This window comes from Lynx canadensis, chromosome E2, assembly GCF_007474595.2.
Source record: "Lynx canadensis isolate LIC74 chromosome E2, mLynCan4.pri.v2, whole genome shotgun sequence".
NCBI classification, from domain to species: Eukaryota; Metazoa; Chordata; class Mammalia; order Carnivora; family Felidae; genus Lynx; species Lynx canadensis.
The window spans coordinates 12,901,030-12,920,615 of record NC_044317.1 but is presented as its reverse complement, the minus strand read 5'-3'; the positions used below and the strand labels follow the sequence as shown (position 1 = coordinate 12,920,615).

General features: G+C 54.2%; 1 protein-coding gene across 3 annotated transcripts; it reads right to left on the bottom strand.

Annotated features, from left to right (window-relative positions):
- Positions 1-5,799: 5,799 nt before the first annotated feature.
- CLEC18C (C-type lectin domain family 18 member C) lies at positions 5,800-19,159 on the bottom strand. 3 transcript variants are annotated; one of them, XM_030299488.1, is made up of 12 exons: positions 18,811-19,153; positions 18,209-18,300; positions 15,871-16,110; positions 11,096-11,193; positions 10,584-10,705; positions 10,287-10,394; positions 9,614-9,706; positions 9,104-9,210; positions 8,365-8,494; positions 7,976-8,072; positions 6,686-6,777; positions 5,800-6,173 (listed from the first exon to the last, which is right to left on the bottom strand). In XM_030299488.1, the coding sequence occupies exons 1-12, from the start codon at positions 18,947-18,949 to the stop codon at positions 6,136-6,138; spliced, it is 1,356 nt and encodes a 451-aa protein (XP_030155348.1). In that variant the 5' UTR covers positions 18,950-19,153; the 3' UTR covers positions 5,800-6,135. The 3 variants fall into 3 exon arrangements, with proteins under 3 accessions (XP_030155348.1, XP_030155350.1, XP_030155347.1); XM_030299490.2 differs by lacking the exon at positions 5,800-6,173 and adding an exon at positions 6,181-6,251 and having other exon boundaries at positions 8,365-8,416; positions 18,811-19,159; XM_030299487.1 differs by lacking the exon at positions 5,800-6,173 and adding an exon at positions 6,181-6,251 and having other exon boundaries at positions 18,811-19,155.
- Positions 19,160-19,586: the final 427 nt, after the last annotated feature.

Here is a 19,586-nt window from a genome sequence, read left to right as displayed (position 1 = left end):
CCCTCACCGCAGCCTCGTAGGGTAGATGCTCTGAGTGCCCCGTCTCAGGGCTACAGTAACCGGGCTCAGGTGGACAGTGAGCTGAGAGGAGCAGTGGGATCTCAGTCCCCAGCCTTGCAACCGCTGCAGTGTTCCAACAAGTTAGAGGACTTAACTTGAAGCCATCCAGTGGGGGGGCGCCTGCGTGGCTCCGTCGCTCAAGAGTCTGACTCTTGATTTGGGCTCAGGCCATGATCTCATGGGTTTGTGAGTTCGAGCCCCACATCGGACAGTGAGGAGCTTGCCTGGGATGCTGTCTCTCCCTCTCTCTCTCTCTCTGCCCCTCCCCTGCTTCCCCTGCTCTCGAAATAAATAAACTTAAAAAAAAAAAAAAAAAAAGAAAGAAAGAAAATACCCAGTGGGATCGGCTGGAAGCGGAGGCTGGGTCTGTCAGTGCCTTCAGGCTGCACAGTCCTGGCGCCAGACTGCTCCGTTACCGGCTCCACCCTGTGCAGAATCCAAAGCGGGGCGAGAACAGAGCACGGGCAGACAGAGCAATGCTGCAGGCCTGAGTCCCGGACGTGCCAGGCGGCTTCTCACAGTGGACGTGAGTCATTCCTTCTACCCCTTCACATCTGAGCCCCCTTCCTGTGTTACAGGTATCCCCTAGCTTTGAGACATAAACTGCCTCCCATGAAAGAGGCTGAAAATGCCCTTTTCCGCCTCCCTCTCCCGGCCTTCGTTGCCCTTAGGGCCTGGGCACGTAACGTGGCCCCTCTCCTCAGACCCACATGCCTGACTTTGAAGGAGAGCTGCCAGCATGAAGAAGTCCCTCTCAGCAATTGATGGTGGCAGTGGCCGCAGCTACATCCAGCTTTCAAGGGCGGTGCACCTCCGCCCCACGTTGGAGGCACTGGCTGTGGCGTCTGCGCCCGGCACAGGCAGCGAGGTGTTTTCCCGACCTGATGCTCTGACCTCTCCAAGAGCTCCTGGGAACTAAGCAGTAGCTTCGGCAAATTCCTTTTCTGCTTCGAGTCGCCAGAATCGGTTTGTGTTGCTTAAAACAAGAACCTTGATTGACACAAAATAGGATTAGGTGTGGAAGGGGCTAAAAGCCCGGGGGAAACGGGGGTGCTTTAAAGCTGGAATGTGGCCAGAGGACAGTGAAAATCCAGCTAGTATTAAGGGACAGGATACCAGGAGTGCATGGGATGCCATGGTGAGATAGTTAATCCTGCGGTCCCCCAGAACAAAGTGGCCCTCAAAGGCAGGGCTTTGTGGATCTGGCGGCTCCCGACATAGAAGGGTATAAAGATTACCCTGAGGTCAAGGGCTGTTGGCCAGGGGGCTGTGCTAATGGCACCGCACAGCTTAAAGGAAAGGACAATCTCAGAATCCAAAATCTCTGCTCAAGTCATGGTTAGAAAACCAGGGCATTTTTTTAAATGTATATTTATTTTTGAGAGAGAGAGAGAGAGAGATCATGCTTGTGAGACCAGGGGAGGGACAGAGAGAGACGGCCACAGAGGATCTGAAGCTGGTTCTGTGCTGACAGCAGAGAGCCCAACTCAGGGCTCGAACCCACGAACTGCGAGATCATGACCTGAGCCAAAGTTAGAGGCCTAACTGGCTGAGCCACCCAGGCGCCCCCAAAAGCAGGAATTTTTATATCTTGCAGTTACAAGGATGAGAGAGTAAAATAAACCAATGTTACAGCTTGATCAGTGGCTATAGAACACCATCAGGTGGCCTCATACCCTTCCTTGCTAGGTCTCTAGCTGGGAGAGAATGGAGAATGGAGGGCAAGGCCATCAGAACGGGGCTCTTTGGGAAGGTGGAAGACTTAGGCACCTCCCACGCCCAGGGAACCTCCCTTGCCAGCAGAAACTACCTCTTGGTCCTACTGAACACGCTAGAGGCACACACTTGCTGGCTATTTGCCAAGCCCATACCCCTCCCTGGGTACACATCTGGGTGGAGTTTCCTGGCCTCCCTTGCAGTTAATGTGCTACGTGCTACGTGACCAGTGCACACGTGCAACCGTGGCCAGCAGCTGGCACTTCCCGAAATAACACACCCCCTTATGACCTTGCCACGAACGAGTCCCCTTGCGTGCCCTACCCCACCACCCCTCACTTTCTCCAGACTGAGACACCAAGTCAGACCCCTGCAGGTCCCAGGGGGCCGATGACTTCAAATCTAGAAGGAGGATATGGAATCACCAAAAGAACCCAGAGATTTTGCTAATTTATATCGGCAGAAACCTGGCACAGTGATCAGGGAACGGATTCTGAGGGTGGAGGGCTGGGGGAGGGAGAAAACAACATGAGACAGGGTCGAACGTACTGATACTAAGTGGGGCTCGTCTGAGTAGCTGGGACGGTTCTAATTGTTTGCCCTGGTGGTTGCCTGAAACCCGGCCTTAATCGTGGCCAAACGACATTAGCTGAGGGCGAAGAAGAAAAATGAGCCCCTGACTTTCTGAGTTGACTAACGACCAGGCACAGTTTCAAGCAACTTGTTTCACAGATTTACTTAGTTAACAAGCGAGGTTCGATGGTGTACTGTTGATGAAGGAATCGAAAAAATTTGGGGCACGAGCTCAGCTGAGCTGACATTCATCCCTGTTTGCTGACCTCAGGCTCTGTCGCCAACACCTTAATGTACCAAGTCAGTTTATTATCCTCACTTTACAGAAGAACAGAAGGCAGAGAGATGTTTTGGGGTGACCAAGTGTCCCGGATCGCCTGGGAATGAGGGGTTTCCAAACACGTGGGGCTTGCAGTGCCCACACCCAGACCGTTCCAGGCAGACTGGGGTGACGGGTCTCGCGCAAAGTAACGCAGTAAGTGACAGAGCCTGCCCTGAAATCCAGGTGGCCTGACTTTAGGCTCAAACTCTCCACCTCCCCGCCGTGGTTCTGGCACCAGAGCCTGCGTCCGAAGTAGCCAGAGATCTTGTTAAAACCCAAGCCCTGGCCTCACCTTCCCCATTCAGTTGGCTGGAGGTGGTGGAGGTGGCTGAGAATTTTCTCTTCTTTTTAAAATTTATTTATTTATAAGAGAAAGAGAGAGAGAGCATACGAGCACGAGTGGGGGAGGGGCAGAGAGGGAAAGAGAGAGAATCCCAAGCAGGCTCCACCAGCGCAGGGCCGGACACGGGGCTCAAGCGCACAAACTCGTGAGATCATGACCTGAGCCAAAACCAAGAGCCAGGCGCTTCACGGACTGAGCCACCTGGGAGCCCCGAGAATTTGCTTTTCTACCACGTTCCCGGCTGACGCCAATGCCGCTGGTCTGCAGCCTGACTTGGAGAAGCTCCGCGTTGTGCTGCCCCGCCTCCAGACGAGAAGCTTGGAATGGACTTTTCAGGTAGGACCTGCCCACTGCCACCTCCACTCGCAAACTCTTGGATGGCCCCTTTGCCACAGCGCTGAGAAATACACGGCCGGGGCACAAGCCTTCGTGCAGGGAATGCTGACCGGCGAGGCCGCAGCAGAATGGGAATTTGGTGTCTGGGCTCAGGAGGGCACGGGATTGCCAGCATTAGTTGTCAGCGCAGAGGTGGGGTTGCCACACGGGTGGCTCCAGCGTCGCTGCCGGAGTTTACCCTCCGCAGTTCCTGCCAGCACTGGCCTGGGTGTCTACCTGGCCTGACTTTCAGCCGAATCTGGGGCACTATTTCTGGCTGCGTAAGCCCCCGGGCTGGCTCTCTGACTCTCCCTGGGATCCTGTGATCAGGATTTTTGTTGTTAATTGAGGTGAAATTCACATAGCAGGAAAGTAACCAGTTTGGTGGCATTTGTGAGACCACCACCTCTAAGTTTTCAAAACAAAACTCAGACCCATCGAGCAGTTACTCCCCATTCTCCTGCCACCCCTGGCCACCACCAACATGCATTTTATTTCTGTGGATTTACCTATTCTGAACATTTCGTATGAATGGAACCATGATATGTGACCTTTTGTGGCTACTTTATTTCACTGAAAATGTTTTCAAGGTTCATCCACCTCAGCACGTATCTGTACTTGATTCCTTTTTGTTCTTAGAGAGAGAGACAGAGAACGTGTCACGCAAGCACGGGGAGGGGCAGAGGGGAGAAAGAATCCTGTGGGATCATGCCCCAAGCCGAAATCAAGAGTCGGACACTTCACTGGCTGAGCCACCCAGGCGCCCCAGTACTTCGTTCCTTTTAATGGCTGAATAATATTCTTTGGCACGTACACACCAAGATTTGTTTATCCACTCGTCCGTTGATGGGCGTTTGGGTTGTTGCGAATAATGCTGCTGGGAACTTTGTGCATATAAGGACTTGTTGGTGCATAAGGACTTGTTGGTGCATAAGGACTTGTTGGTGCATAAGGACTTGTTGGTGCATAAGGACTTGTTGGAGTACTTGTGTTCAGTTCTCTCGGGTACATACCTAGCAGTGGGGTTGCTGGGGCATGTAGTAGCTGTGCTTACCTTTTTGAGGACTCCCCAAACTGTTTCCAGAGTTTTATGTTCCCACCAGCAGTGTATGAGGGTTTCAGTTGGTCCAAGACCTCATCAACGTTTGTTATCATCTGTTTCTTTTTTTAATGTTTTTATTTATTTTTGAAGGAGAGAGAGAGAGAGCATGAGCGGGGGAGGAGCAGAGAGAGAGGGAGACCTAGAATTTGAAGCAGGCTCCGGGCTCTAAGCTATCAGCACAGAGCCAGATGTGGGGCTCAAACTCACGAACTGTGAGATCATGACCTAAGCCGAAGTCGGACGCTTAACCGACTGAGCCACCCAGGCACCCCAGTTATCATCTGTTTCTTTGATAACAGCTATCCTGATGGGTGTGACGTGGTATCTCAGTGTGGTTTTGCTGTGAATTTCCTAATGACTAGTGATGTTGTGTTTGTTGGTCACTTGTATAGCTCCTCTGGGGAACTGTCTATTCATGTCCTTTGCCTGTTTGTAAATCATTGTCTTTAAAAAAAAAAAAAAACTTTTTTTCATGTTTATTTATTTTTGAGAGAGAGAGAGAGAGAGAGAGAGAGCGTGAGCAGGGGAGGGGCAGAGAGGGAGACACAGAATCCGAAGCAGCCTCCAGGCTCTGAGCTGGCAGCACAGGGACCCACATGGGGCTCGAACCCACAAGCTGTGAGATCATGAGCTGAGCCGAAGTTGGACGCTCAACCGGCTGAGCCACCCAGGCACCCCAATCATTGTCTTTTTGATAAGTTCCTTTTCTGCCGTGATTAAGTCACAACTGTTTCTATGTTTCTATTGCTTAAAACCACAATAGAAACTGTGGCTGCTACACTTCTCTCCGTTGGTGACCCCGGGCCACACTCCCACCTCCAACCAGCAAAGCAACTCGATGTTCACACATAACAGCGTGCAACTGGGTAGGGGTGCATTCTGGACGCTAATGATGGCACCTACCAGTCTTCACCTGCCCCCACGGCCGCTCTCACCACTGAAGGGAGAGGAGGGCAACGGGGCCATAACCCACCCCAGTTCCGGTAATCACAAAGAAAGCGGGAACATGTAGGGGCGGGCACGGTGAATACAGGGAGAGGGTGTGGGCAGAAGCGCAAAGCCGACAGAGGCAGCGGTGAGGGGGAGCTGGAACAGGAAGTCAGGGATGCAAACAAGGCTTCCAAATCTGTGCATCATTCAGGGGCTAACACCAGAAAACTTCCAGAGGGTGGTCTGGGTCATATGGGTGAGCAGGGAAGGGACTGGGGTCGGGGGTGGGCAACCAGCAGGAAAGCCTCAGGCACCCTCTGGTGTTCCCAGGATCATCCTGACTCGGCTAGATTCCCCTTCAAAACAAGCAGGCACAAGTGATTCATAACTTAGTTTAATCCTTTGTGGGGTGCACCCCGGGCAGTGAGGAGCCCCCATCTGCCCCACAGGGTCCGGCACACACGGAGGAGAGTGGTCTCTTCGGACTGCCGGGCCCGGGGCGCCTGACACCCATCTTCCCAATGAAAGCAGGCTGAGGGGCCCCAGCCCTCTCTGGGTCTGACTTGTGCCCCCTGCCTCACTTCCCACAGGGTCTGCGACCTCTGTGGATGTTGGGCTTGCAGCCCTGGCCTGGCCCTCGTTCCAGGCAGGTGTGCAGATGGGCACACAGGGCTGTGCCTCGGGAGGCTGGCAGGGGAGAGGCCTGGCTGAGTCTCAGGGTCCCACGGCCCACCGGGACGTGTGCTCCTCCGCTGGAAAGGAAGCCGAACCGAGCGAGGGTCAGTGGCAGCCCAGGCAGTCCTCGGATGGGGACCTTCCTGTAGCTGGCCCTGAAATGGTTATCGTGCCCAGATGGAGCTCCAGACCTTTCCAGCAGGTGTTGCTGGGGGCCGGTTCTGGGCCAGGTTTCACCCCTGTTCCCCACTGTCGTTCACTGGGCCCTAGGGAATCAGGAACACCAGTGAAACCAACAGGTCCCCAAGCAGCAGCTTTAGTGACAGGAGGAAAGGGACCTTGGAGAGATCCTTGGCCAGGCTGTATTCCAGTCCTGCTGCTGTGCAGACGAGCTAAACCGGGCCCTTCTTCCTCTCTGGGCCTCAGGGGCCCGCAGGCACGACAACGCCCCGAGCGGGACATCCCCGGCGGCTCTGCACGCTCAGACTCTCTCTGGGCCTGCGACCTGGCTATCCTAGTGCCTGCAGCGGGCCAGCAGGGACCTCAGAGGACAGGGACCCGGAAAGGGGAGGTGTGAGAGGGCCCTTACCAAACTGGCAGATGTAACGGTTCCGGGTTTTACAACGTTGGTCGTTCCAGTTGAAGGCGGCTGATGCCTGCAGCTCCACGCAGTTGCCAAACCTGCCAGGCCAAGATGTCAGGTGCTCAGGGTGGACGGACAAAATTAGGAGCCTGGGGCAGGATTAAATCTTCCTCCAGGGGCGCCTGGGTGGCTCAGTTAAGTGTCCGATTCTTGGTTTCGGCTCAGGTCATGGTCTCATGGATCGTGGGATCGAACCCCGTGTCGGGCTCCTCACTGACCGTGCAGAGCCTGCTTGGGATTCTCTCTCTCTCCCTCTCTCTCTGCCCCTCCCCTGTCCTGCTCATGAGCATGCGCTCGCTCTCTCCTCTCTCAGAATAAATAAATAAACGTTAAAAAAAAAAATCTTCCACTCCAGCAGGCCACCTGCGTCTAAGAAGCCTAGGTGCCTCCAGCCCAATAAGGGGCTTCTGGGAGCCAGACCCACCCCCAGGCTCCCATGCCTGCCACTCAGGCCTCTGTAGCTCTTCTCAGGGAAGCTGGGAGCTCTCGGCAAACCCCCTACCTGGGCAGCAACTCCCCCTGCCCAGTGCCAGCACTCAGCCATGCCAGCCGGTGGGGGTGAAGGTAGGACCTGGAACAGTCAGGCCCATGTCCTTCCTCCCAGCAGGGAGAGGGTGTGCCTGAGAACCCAACCGGAACAGTGTCCTCTAGGTGACAGAGCAGGGGCATGGGCCCGGCTGCCATCAATGAGGTCGAAGGACGTGGGCCGGATTTTTGGAGCCCTTAGTCCACACAGCCTGACTTCCTCTACCCTGCCCCCCGCTTGCCCTGGGCATTCCTGGGCTCTGATGACCGGGGCAGGGCCGCCTAACCAGAAGGCCCTCCGTACAGGCTGGCTGGGGGATGGGCATGTGCAGGACTGGATGCAGGTGGGTGGATTGCTAAAGACCCCAGAATGAGGGTGTTGATGTAGGCAGAGGAGCGTGGTGGTGGGGGACAGGTGGAGATAATGGAGGGCTGGGAGGACAGCTGAGGGAACAGTGGGGATGGATGGATGGATGGATGGATGGATGGAGCCTTCTAGAGGTCCCTCTCCTTTATGTAAGCCCCGAGATGCTGGGCTGTGGCTCACATCAGCTGTACCCAGACTTCCTGGGCCCCGGGTAAGGCCCAGGCCCTCACAGGGCTCAGCCAGGCAGCAGGCCGGGTGGAGGTTATTCAGTGGCATCTGAGGGCTCAGCAAGCGGTCCCGCGTGAGAGAGGGAGCCCGGAGGAGGGAGGGCACTCCAGACTCACCCCTGGTTGTCAGGCTGCCCAAAGGCGAAACTCGTGAATGACTGGTGCTCCCCGGTGGTCCAGCGGAAGGAGTCCTTAGTGGTCTTGTAGGTGAGCCCTGGGCCCCAGCAGCTGAGGTTGGCCCACCAGCCCTGGGCCCCACTCAGAGCCCAGGCTCCCTGAGAGGAGCGCCCCCGAGCTTGGAGCCTGCTGCCTAATGCCTGTCCTTAATCACCTTCCCAGCTCTTTCGGCCCCCAGGGGCTCTCCCCCTCCCTCTCGTCAGTGCTCCCCACAGGGAAGGAGGTCGCCAGCCCCGTTCCGGGTCCTCGGCCCTCATCACACCCTTACCGTCTGCTGGGGGAGGTTTTGCAGCCCAGATTCCTGCACCCCCAACCAGCCAGGCACTCACCGATCCAGAAGTTTCTGGTCTCAAAGTCGCTGTCGGTCACCTCGTTGGTGGTCTCCAGGTGGCCCAGGTAGAAGGCGAGGATGTCCTGAACTTTCTGGCTCTCAATCTGGGCTAGCACCCCGCCCTTTCCCTGTAACCCCCACTCCACGTCACACTGGCAGGGCCCCAGAGCTCAGGCCGGCCCTTCCTACCCATCCCGACACCCCGAAGTGGCCAGGGACATCCTCTCCCCCGCCCCACAGCCTCCTGCTTCTTAGAGTAGGGGTCCCCCTTCCTCTCCCCTGCCTGCATCTCCTCTCTCTGTGCACAGGGGCCCAGACTGGCAGGGCCCTGACCTCGGGAAGGTTTTGTTTCATCTGTTCACTGTCTTTAATACGTTTGAGTTGGTTGCCGACATTAATAAATCTAGCGATGCCCGTGAAAATCTGAATTGCTGGTGCTCTTGAAAAATCCCAAGTTCTGACCTCTGTGAACTCCTACACCTACGTGACAGCCAGTAGCTAGGACTGAATCAGGACGGCTCCTGAGGTGGGGGTTGGGCAAGGGCTCACCCCTGGGTCCCTCAGCTCATTAGGTGACCTCCTGGCTCCCATGGGCCTCTGAGTAACCCCGCTTTACACTAATGACCAGAGTCAGGTCAGGAGAAGTCAAAGGAGCCACTTCTCAGTCCCAGCTCCCTCCACTGAGACCCTTACTGGAGACCCTGGGGGTCCCTGGGAAGGCAGGGGTCAACCATCACCTGGCATTTCATCTTGGCTCCGTAGTAGGTGTCTGCCTCTGAGGACACCATGAAGCAGTCTCCGTCGATCCTCAGGTCACAAGTGTGGAAGGGGAAGCGCACCTTGGCTGGGGACAGGGGGGCCTGACTGTGTGCGTGGGGACCTCAGACTCATTACGCCTCGCTCCCTGCCGGGGCGCCAAGCTCAAGAAGCCCCTTCCCCTTCCTCTGGCCACCCTCTCCAAGCCGGAGAGTGGGTGGGAGTCAGTGTTGTGCTGGTGAATGTGTAACAGTCGGCTTGCTTTCAAAGACAAAAAAAAGATATATAGAATTTGCCAATCTGTGCGGTGCAAATACCCCCACCAGGGACAATTTCAAGGTACCAATGTGATGTCACCGAGCAGGGAGTTGGGAAGAGATGTGTACAGTAGACTCCTGGGAGCCGGTCCGAGCTGGCTCCAACGCTCTGCTGCTGAGGGGGTCCCTGGGGTGTGGCCTGGCTCATCGGGGGACCTCGGGGGCAGGACTTACTGGCACACTGGGCTCCCCCATAGCCGACGTCACAGACGCAGGAACACTCCTCGTCCCGAAACCGGCCATGAACGCACTCCACGCTGCACCGCACTGCCAGGGCAGGTGGGGAGGAACAGAGCTCAGCCCGCAGCCCCGGGACCCCATGCTGCCTCTCCCAGGCCTCGGAGTGTGGGGAATGGCCACCTGTGGCCAGCACGCCCCTCAGGGACAGAACCCGTCCCGGCTTCGACTGCTGCTACACTTGGTTTGATCTCCATTGTAGAGAGAAGCAAATTGGGGTTAGGGAGGGGGACCTGCCCATGGTCACCGAGCCGGGAGGGGGACACTGGGAGGAGAGTCTACTTCTAGATCCTGATAATGTCCTCCTGCTACCATCCACGGCCTAAGGGCCAGATCGGAATCTACTCTGAATCCCCTACAAAGCTCAGGGTCTGGCCGGCGGTGCTCAGGCTGTTTGTTGAATGACTATATGCAGTGTCCGGGGCAGCAAGTACCTGGTCAGCACCCACCAACTCCCTCAAGACTCTCTCCAAACACTTTGAGTGAGTGCAACACGGCCCCTGGACACCCACGCAACACCGTGTGTCCCCCCACCCCCTGAGGCTGCCTGCATGTGCCCTGGGCCCGGACTTCACTCCCTGGGTGATCTGGAGCTCCACGTGCCCCTCACCTTGGCAGTATCTGCCTGTGTAGCCAGGGGGACAATGGCAGTGGCAGGTGCTGATGTTGAGACGTCCGTGGTTCCGGCAGCTCATGCGACATGGGTTCCTGGGGACCTCTGGTCAGGCGAGGTTGGAGCTCTGAGAGGGAACCTCCTTCAGGCAGCCCAGCCAGGTGCCTCCCGGGTGCTAAGGGCCACGGCTTGGAGGACAGTCCTACAGGACGCTGCCACCCTCCACGAGGATCACCACATCAAGCTCTCTTGTACCACTGTCCCAGCAGGAGGCGGGCGGGGCGGGGCACTTACCACAGAGCCCCCCTGCGTGGTCCCAGGCTTTGAAGCAGCCTGAGACGCTGGCTGTGCAGAGAGAGCACCAGGAGCCCTTCTTATAGGGGGCGATTGTCTTCCCGTTTAGCTCCCAGTTGCCTCTGTGAGAGTAAGCACCAGAGAGGGCTGCAAGGGCCTGGCCTGGGGAAAGGGCCTCGGCCCCTTCAGCTCCTTCTGGCCCGGCCGGGGAGTCAGGGAACAGGGAGGTGACAGGGAGGTGTCCTAGGAAAGGAAAAAAATGGCCTCCAAACTAAGGCTAATGCTCCATACTTCAACCGGGCACAGCGGAACAGTGCCTCCAAGGACGGGCATCTGGGAAGCCACATTCTGCCTGGCCGGGCTCGTGAGTGCTGCCCACTTCCACACCCTCTCCCTTTCCTTCTTTCTGTGAGGGTGCAGACCAAGGGGCAAAGGCCTTGTGAGTGGGTGGGTGAGCGTTTTACCCTGGGAGGACGTACCCTCCACCCCACAACGCAGCGGGGGGCGCTTACCCGGGAGAATAGGCGCAGACGAAGGCTTCAATCTCCGCCTGGGCCCCAGAGCAGGGCTGCCGCCCGCAGCCCAGTTGGCTCGAGGTGGCCCACACGAGCTGCAGGAGACATAGTGGCTCAGACCGTCATCACGGGCCCCTCCCCAGTCTTCTGGGGGCCAACGGCACTGACGATGCCTGTCTGGGGAGGGGAGACGCAGCCTCTGCCCCAAACCAGACAGAAAGACAACTCCATCACCTCCCGGGGCCTCAGCAGTGGCAGCTGGGCTGGGCAGGGCTATGAGGACAGGTGGGAATAGCCTAGGAAGGCTGTCTGGGTGGGGGGAGTGGAGGGGTTTCAGTCAGCAGATACCTGAAGAAAGGAGAGAATCGTGGGTGGGTGGAAGTGGCAAAAGAAAGTCTTGGACAGGGCTCCTGGGTGACTCAGTCATTAGGGGTCCAACTCGATCTTGGCTCAGGTCACGATCTCATGGGTATGCGAGACGGGGTCCCGCATGGGATGTGGGCTGACAGCAGCACAAAGCCTACTTGGGATTCTCCCTCTCCCCCTCTCTCTGTCCCTCCTCCACTTGCACTCTCTCTCTCTCTCAAAAAAAAAAAAAAAAAAAAAAAGAAGTCTTGGACATCAAAGGTCTTGTGACCGATTGCACAGATGGCTACAACCCTTCACTCCTTCCTACAGCCCACGCTTAAATGTGCTCTTTTGCATCACGAGGAGGACCCTCTTTTCCAGCTTGACTCTGGCTGGCCCTGTGGCTTACGTGGGCCAACGGAATGCAGAAGAAGTGATTTTGAGCCAGTTTTGAACCTAGGCCTCAGGAGACCCCACAGGCAGAGGTGAGCCAGCTGAGGCCACTCTAGACAGCCAGCTCCCAGAAAATCAGCCAAGTGATTGCCCTTGTACGTGGGCCCCACCAAGTCCGGAAGAACTTCCCTGCTGGGCCCAGCTCAGATTGTCAACCTGCAGAATCACAGGATGCTAAACTTTGGGGTAGTGTATCATACGGCAAAAGCTGGTAGGCGTAGGTCTCGGATAGTACTCCAAACTTAGATTTCAAATCTTGAAATCAGCGATAACTTGGAAACAGCGCAGGAATAGTTCAACTCCTGCAGCACTTAAAATGACAACTGTGAACTAGGGAGACACAGACATGTAGTCATATGTGTGTACCCAATAATTAGAGAATGTGCATTCTCTTTAGGGATGCACGAAGCTTTTGCAAACATTGACCCCCCCTCCCTAAACCACAAAGCAAGATTCAACAAAGACCAAAGGAACAATAGCCTATGGGCTGCATTCTATAAATACAGTGCAATAAAATATCGAGTAAATAGCTTAAAAGTAAGGGAAAGGAGAAAACATAGAAAATTTAAGCATACACTTCGAAATCAAAGATATCATGATGGAAAATAGGAAACATGTAGAAATGAAAAATCACTGAACAGCAAAATTCAAGGGATACAGCTAATGAAGTTTAGAGGGAAATTTATAGCTTTAAGTGAATTTAGCAGAAATGGAAAGACTTAAAAATTAATCAAGAATATAAAAAACAATAGGGCCGCCTGGGTGGCTCAGTCAGTCAAGCATCCAACTTTGGCTCAGGTCATGATCTCGCGGCTTGTGAGTGTGAGCCTGGCGTTGGGCTCTGTGCTGACAGTGTGGAGCCTGCTTAGGATTTTCTATGTCCCTCTGCCTCTCCCCTCTTGCTTGCTCTCAGAAAAAAAATAAACATTAAAAAATATTAAAAAAAAGAATAATAAACTGAATAAAGTAGGAGAAAGTAAATATTGGGGCGCCTGGCTGGCTCAGTCAGAAGAGCAAAGGACTCTTGATCTTGGGGTTGTGAGTTTGAGCCCCATGTTGGGTGTAGAGATTACTAAAAAAAATGCTTAAACTCTTAAAAAGTAAATAATAAAAATAAGCAGAAATTAAAAAAAAAAGAAAAAAGAGGCTAAAAATGAAAAAAAGCTGATTTGTTCAAATAGACACAGCTCTGGCAAGACTAGTAAAGAATGAGAGAGAAGGCACAGATAAAGCTGAAAAGTTTGAAAGGACCTAGCTACAGACACAGCAAGTCTTTTTAAAATCCTGTTTAATTCTAGTTTTAAATCTCTGTTAAATACTGAACAATTCTGACCAATAAATTGGAAAACATAAAATGGACAATTTTCTAGAAAACAGAACTTGGCAAAACTATCTCAAGAAGAAGGAGAAAGTCTGAAATGGTCTCTGACCGTTTCTAAAAGTTGAATCAGCAGTTAAAAATCCACACTTACAATGCATATACACACAAAACAGCCCCAAAACAGAACAAGGTCCAAATAGTTTTACAGGAGAGTTACAGCAAATATTATAGGAACTATTCCAGCAAAGAGAAAATGAGGCAAAATTTGCAATTCATTTTATGAGGTCAGGGTAGCATTGCTCTAACCCAAGTAAGGGCAGTATAAGAAAAGGAAATCAGAGGTCAATTTCAATATCAAATAATAATTAGCAAAGCAGATCTAGCAATGAATTAAAAACAACAGGGGCGCCTGGGGGGCTCAGTCAGTTAAGGATCTAACTGCTGATTTTGGCTCAGGTCATGATCTCATGGTTCATGGATTTGAGCCCCCATCAGGCTCTGTGCTCACAGTGTGGAGCCTGCTTGGGATTCTCTGTCTCCCTCTCTTTCTGCCCTTCCTTTGCTCACTCTTTCTCTCTCAAAAATACATACATACATATTAAAACAACAACAACAGTAACAACAACAACACACACACACTGCATTACATTATTTCACATTACATGACATGCCAAGTTGGCAAATATTCAAAATATTTAACAACCAGTAGGCATGGGTACTTGCCAATCAGAACAGACACTGGGCTGAAGGAGGATCCTGGGACCCAATACTGTGCCAGGCATTCATTCTTTGCCTCTAGATCATGGGACAGATTCTAGGAGTCTCAGGGAAGAGGCTAGGCCAGGTGCATTCTGGGAACTTGGGGCAGCTACTGTTTACTAATACATCAGTATTTTAGCACTTGCATAACTGTTATAGCATATAGTGTGTAGATGGAGAATTTTCCTTTCAAAACTTTTCTATAAAGCCATAATTAAAATATGATTTGTGTGGGGATAAACAACAACAACAAAACAACAGAATAGGACCAATAACTCGGCAAAAGACTTACAGGCAGATGTGAGCTTGGTATATGACTGAGGTGGCATTATGAATCAGTGGGGAAGGATTCAATTCTCAGTAGAGGATGCTTATTTGGAAAGACAATAAAATGAGATCCTATACCACACCTGCATGAAAAATTCCAGGAGGCATAATGACATCAATATGAAAAAGGAAAGCTTTGGAAGAAAAGATATTTCTGATGTCAGAGTGGAAAAGGATTTCTTAAACATGATACTACAAACAGATGAACTATACATTAAACTGAGAAAATGGATTAATACTAAAATCTAAAAGGTCTTTCATATAAAATATAAGATACACAAAGAAAAATATAAGCCCTATGCTAGGAAAAAATGTATATCCATATGACCAACAGAAAGCATAAAGAATGTAGAAAGGATGCTTGAAAATTAGTAAGAAAAAGATGCACCGTGTTATAAAAATGGGCAAGACATTTGAACAGGTAATTAACAAAGCAGGTAATATGCTCAATTTCAAATTAAAAATCAAGTGAGGAGGCATTTCACAGCCTCGAGTTGGTCAAAATCAAGGAGCCTGGCAATACTGGGGAAGCGAGAACTGACTTGTAGATGGGAGTACAGTTGGCATGGCCACTTTGGCAATAACTCATAAGGTCGTAGTTGCATGCTATGCTATGACCTGGCTATTCACCTTCTAAATGCATCCTAGAGAAACTCTGGACACATATGCACGAAAGGAGCTGAAGTAGGATTTGTGCATTGTGGAAGTTCTTTTATTTTTTTAATTTTTTTTAAAGTTTGTGTTTATTTGTTTTGAGAGAGAGAACACAAGCAGGGGATGGGCAGAGAGAGAGAATCCCAAGCAGGCTCCGTGCTGACAGTGCACTTGACATAGGGCTTGAACTCACGAACTGAGATCATGACCTGAGCCAGAATCAAGAGTCAGGTGCTCAACCAACTGAGGCACCCAGGTGCCCCCGGAATGACTTTTAATAGTAAAAAAGTAGAAATAACCTAGATGCCTATAAATTGCAGTTTATTCATAGTGAATCACCCATGTGTATCTGGGTCAATGGAAGTAAATCTTAGAAACATGGTCTGGGGTGGTAAACGAGACACACACAGAGAGCGCTAATATGGGACTTAATAACACACAACCCACTTGCAAAAGCTGTAAAGGTATGAAAACACTTAGACATGCAGTAAAAGTATTAAAAATGCTTTGGCTTTGCCTGTGTTTTTCAGTGCTGCACCCTAGCGCCTAAACAATGCCAGGTACATAAAATAAAACAAAGGAAATGTGCTTGGGATGGATCCACCTGGATTTCAGGAAGGTCACCCACCTCTGGGGAAGGACAGAGGAAAGAGCAGGAGTAGGGCTTCAGTTCTGTTGTTTGTTTTTTCTTCAGAGATGAGAAACAACTATAGTTAAACATTTTCTAAATCTGGGTAATGGGTAAAAGGGAGTACATTATTTGATGTTTGAAATATTTCGTATTTAAAGCTGAAAAAAGTAAAACTATACAACTCGGGGGGAAAGTGACCACCAATTTCAGGACGAACGGTAGCCCTTCTGAGCTGCCCCCAGTGGCCCAGGGGCCTTGGAGCCAGGGGCACAGCCTCACCTGAGTGTAGTGGGTGCAGGTGGCATTGGGGGCACACTCGGCTGCTGTGTAGCTGTACCGCTGCCCCTCTGCGAACCACAGGCCCACCACATGGACGAAAGATGCTGAACCCACGGGCAGCAGCTGCACGTTCCAGCCCACTTGCTGCGTGGCTCGAGGTGCCGATGCAGACTTCGGGGCTGGGGCACCACAGAGAGCCGCCTTGGCCTCAGCCCATCGGGCCAGGCTCTCGCTCCAGTCCTGGGGGCGGCACAAACAGAGACGTCAGCAGGGACCTTTGGGCCAGGCCTTAGTGATTCAACCTCCCCACAGGGTGTAGGGTCATGCAGAGAGCACTGGACGGGGATTCCTGCTTGGCCACCTGACCCCTCCAAGCTTCTTTCACCCACTTCCCCCCCCCCCCCCCCCCCGGAGCCAGGGGAGGTCAGTCTGGACCTTGGAGAGCAAGGAGATCTCCAAGATATGTTTGTAAAAGTACCGGCGATGTTTGGACGCCTGACCCAGAGCCTGGCTCTACCCAGGCCTGAGAGCTCCCATCCTTCTGACTCCTGTGTGGGTGCCCTTAGGCCCTGCCTTGGGCACCACCCCAGGAAGGGGGGTGATGGGTGTTCCTGAGGGAGTAGTGTTAGCCGGGTGATGGGATGGGCTTCTCTGGTATTTTTTCCTGTCTGGTAATTCGAGCCCTGGGCAGTGCCCAAGCCTTGCAAACTGGTTTTGTGTTTGCCATTAGGTACAACTGGTCTTGGCCATTGGCAGGAAGGTTCAGTTGCTCCCACTTGACTTTTCTTTGATGCAAAAGGCCTCAGCAGCCATGCTGCTTTGTCCCATTCTCTAACCCTGGCCTTGGAGTGCGTTGGGGTGCCAACAGGGAAGCAAGACAAGAGAGGCTCCCGGCCTCAGGGCTCTGGCCCCAGCCAGCACTGTCCTCTGGAGCGGCCCCAATCTTTTCTCCCCACCCACAAACCAACAGACTTCCCCTCATACCCCCACTGCCACCCAGTAGTCCTCTGTCCTCTTAAATAAGGGGCTCATTGGGGCACCTGGGTGGCTCAGTCGGTTAAGCATCCGACTCTTGATTTTGGCTCAGGTCATGAACTCATGGTTCACGAGTTCGAGCCCCGCTTTGCTCTGTGCTGACAGTACAGAACCTGCTTGGGATTCTCTTTCTCTCTCTCTCTCTCTGCCCCTCCCCTGCTCACACTCTGGCTCTCTCGTTCTCAAAATAAACTTAAAAAATTTTAAACGAGGGGTTCAGCCATGAAGAAGACATGGGTCACCCCATCACCATGCCCTGGCCCAACCCAGCCACCCCATTAGCAGTCCCCTAATCTCCACGAGACTCAACATGAGGACAGTAAGGTACCTGCGGGGTAAGATTGTCATGGGGATTGCAACTTCCCTAGAGCCTCAGCCTCCACTGGGGGAAAGCCCTAGAGGGCTGCAGAGGTGAGGGAGGCTGAGTGGTGGGGCTCCATTCTCATCTTTTATGAAATGCTCTTTTTCTAAGACTTTGGTCAAAGGGGCATGAAAACTATAGAAACTGCTGACCAGGTGATCGGGACGCCCCCACGCCAGGCGCTTGAGCTGGGAGCAAGGAGAGTGGGCAGTGGGGGCCAGGACCTGCGCCTGAGGAGGGGCAGAGCTGCTGCGGAGCAGGGAAGGGGGGAGAAACGACCCCTTCCCGCCGGCTCGCCCCACCCCCACCTCCTGGGAAACTGACCCGGGAGCTCTCAAGGTCACCACCACTGAGCCAGCCTGGAGGAGTTTATGGGAGGCAGCCATGGGGAACCCTGCCCACCCCCACACGATCCTGCTCTCACTCCCGGGCCTGTTAACGTGGGCCGGGCTTGCGTTCCTGGGCCCCGGATGGTCCCCGCCCGCCCGCCCGGTGGTCCCAGTTGGTGTGGTGGGAAATCCTCCCATGCTACCCAGCCCCCAGTGAATGAGGAGGGAGCTCAGAGGGGCCCCACTTAGTCATCCAGACAAACCATGAAGAAGCACTGGGCCCTGGTCACATTCAAGCCCCCTCCCTCAAGCGGGGTGCTGCTCCCTCCCAGTCCTCTGCCCCTCTGATCCTGCTGGGACTTCTTTGTGGAGCACTCCTTCCTTGTCTTCTGGTCTCCCGGGCAACGGGATGGGATGTGAGGAAAGGCCAAGGAACTGCCCTTCTGGGAAGCAGGCAGCTGCGGAGCCCCCGCAACCAGGCATGGTCCCCTCAGTGGGCCAGGTGACTGGCTACCCCCCTGCCCTGCTCAGGTGGATGGGCGCCTGGCACCAGTCTGGCCTCCTGAGCCCTCTTCACGTTTGCCCCTCCAGCCACCCTCTTGGGGGTCCTCACCATTCTCTGCATGTTGGCTGCAGGAGGGTGCACCCGGCTGCGCAGGCGGTTGTGGAGGGACAGGAGCAGGAACGTCTCCTTACTGCTCAGAGCTGGGGTGGGAGACAAGGTCAGGCCCCTGGGTGATGGGGTGGGGGTCACCGTGGCAAGATTAGAGTGCAGCCCTGCCCTTAGGAAACAAGAGCAGGAGGGGCTGGGGAGGATGGTGGGCATACGGGAGGGCTCGCGCAGAGGGATGGGAGACAGGTGTGGGGCTGGGAGAGAGGCAGGTGCCCAGGCACCCTTGGGCTGAGGGCTGGGGGTGAGGGTAACAGGAGGGGGTGAGGGCCGGGGGCTGGGTGTGTGGAGGGGTCAGCCCTGGGGCCCCTTGGCTGGTCTTCCTCCTGGACCCCCCAGCCTGGGCCCACTCCCCTTCATTCTTCCTGCTCCCCAGCCCCCACCCCCCAACCATCTTGGGCCCTTGGACTACCCAAGGGGACTCTTTAAACCACAGCTAGCCTGCCCAGGGCTCAGGCCTGGGAACTGGCTTCCAGCAGCCCCGGAGCACCCCTCTGCAGAGCTCACAGCGGCTCCACCTCTTTCCTCACCCGGGGGCCCCTTACCTCCGGGCGCTGGAGCCTGTTCCTCCTGCGGCAGCAGCACCTCCACCTCTGTCCGGGCCATGCCAAGGAGAGCCAGAAGTATGGGCAGGAGGCCAGGCCAGCGGCCCCCCAGCCTGGTGGAGGGCTCTGGCCACAGCATGGGCCACTCTGGATGTGGCCTGGCTCAGCCGTCCAGCCCGCTTCCCAGGCTAGATAGAGTGTTCACAATCTCAAGGGGTCAGGCCGTACTGGCAGACAAAAGGGGGAGGCTGGTGAGTAATCGGTGTATCCCAAAAGCCTCCGGTCGGCCCTGGCATGAGAGAAAGCCAGCTCCAATCCCAGGGCTCCACCCCCCTCCAGCCACTGGCCTGGCCAGCAGCCCTGCCCATAACAACCAACCCAGCAGTGTGCACTGACCCTGTGGCCCCTGCTAATCATTGCAGGATTATTGGAGCCCTTGGGGAGCCCTGGGAGCCCCCGCCGATTGGCCCACAGACATTCCAGGGCTGTGGATTAGCAAATGATGGCCGTGCCCTGGCCGGGACAGTGTCCTTTGGGCACATCGGTAGCTTCTACTCCCAGGCCCGGGGCAGGCAGGCGGGAACTGGGCAAGACCCCAGGGGAATTCTTCCCTTTCTCGGGAAGCTCGTCCCAACCCCCAGCCATGAATTAAACATAGACGGATGGTAACCACACACCAGGCAGGTGCCACTGGTGGGCGGGGACACTGAGGTGTTGGGTTTGTAGGGGAATAGGGGCTAGGGTTGCACCTGTAGGCCGAAAAAAGTGCCTTAGGA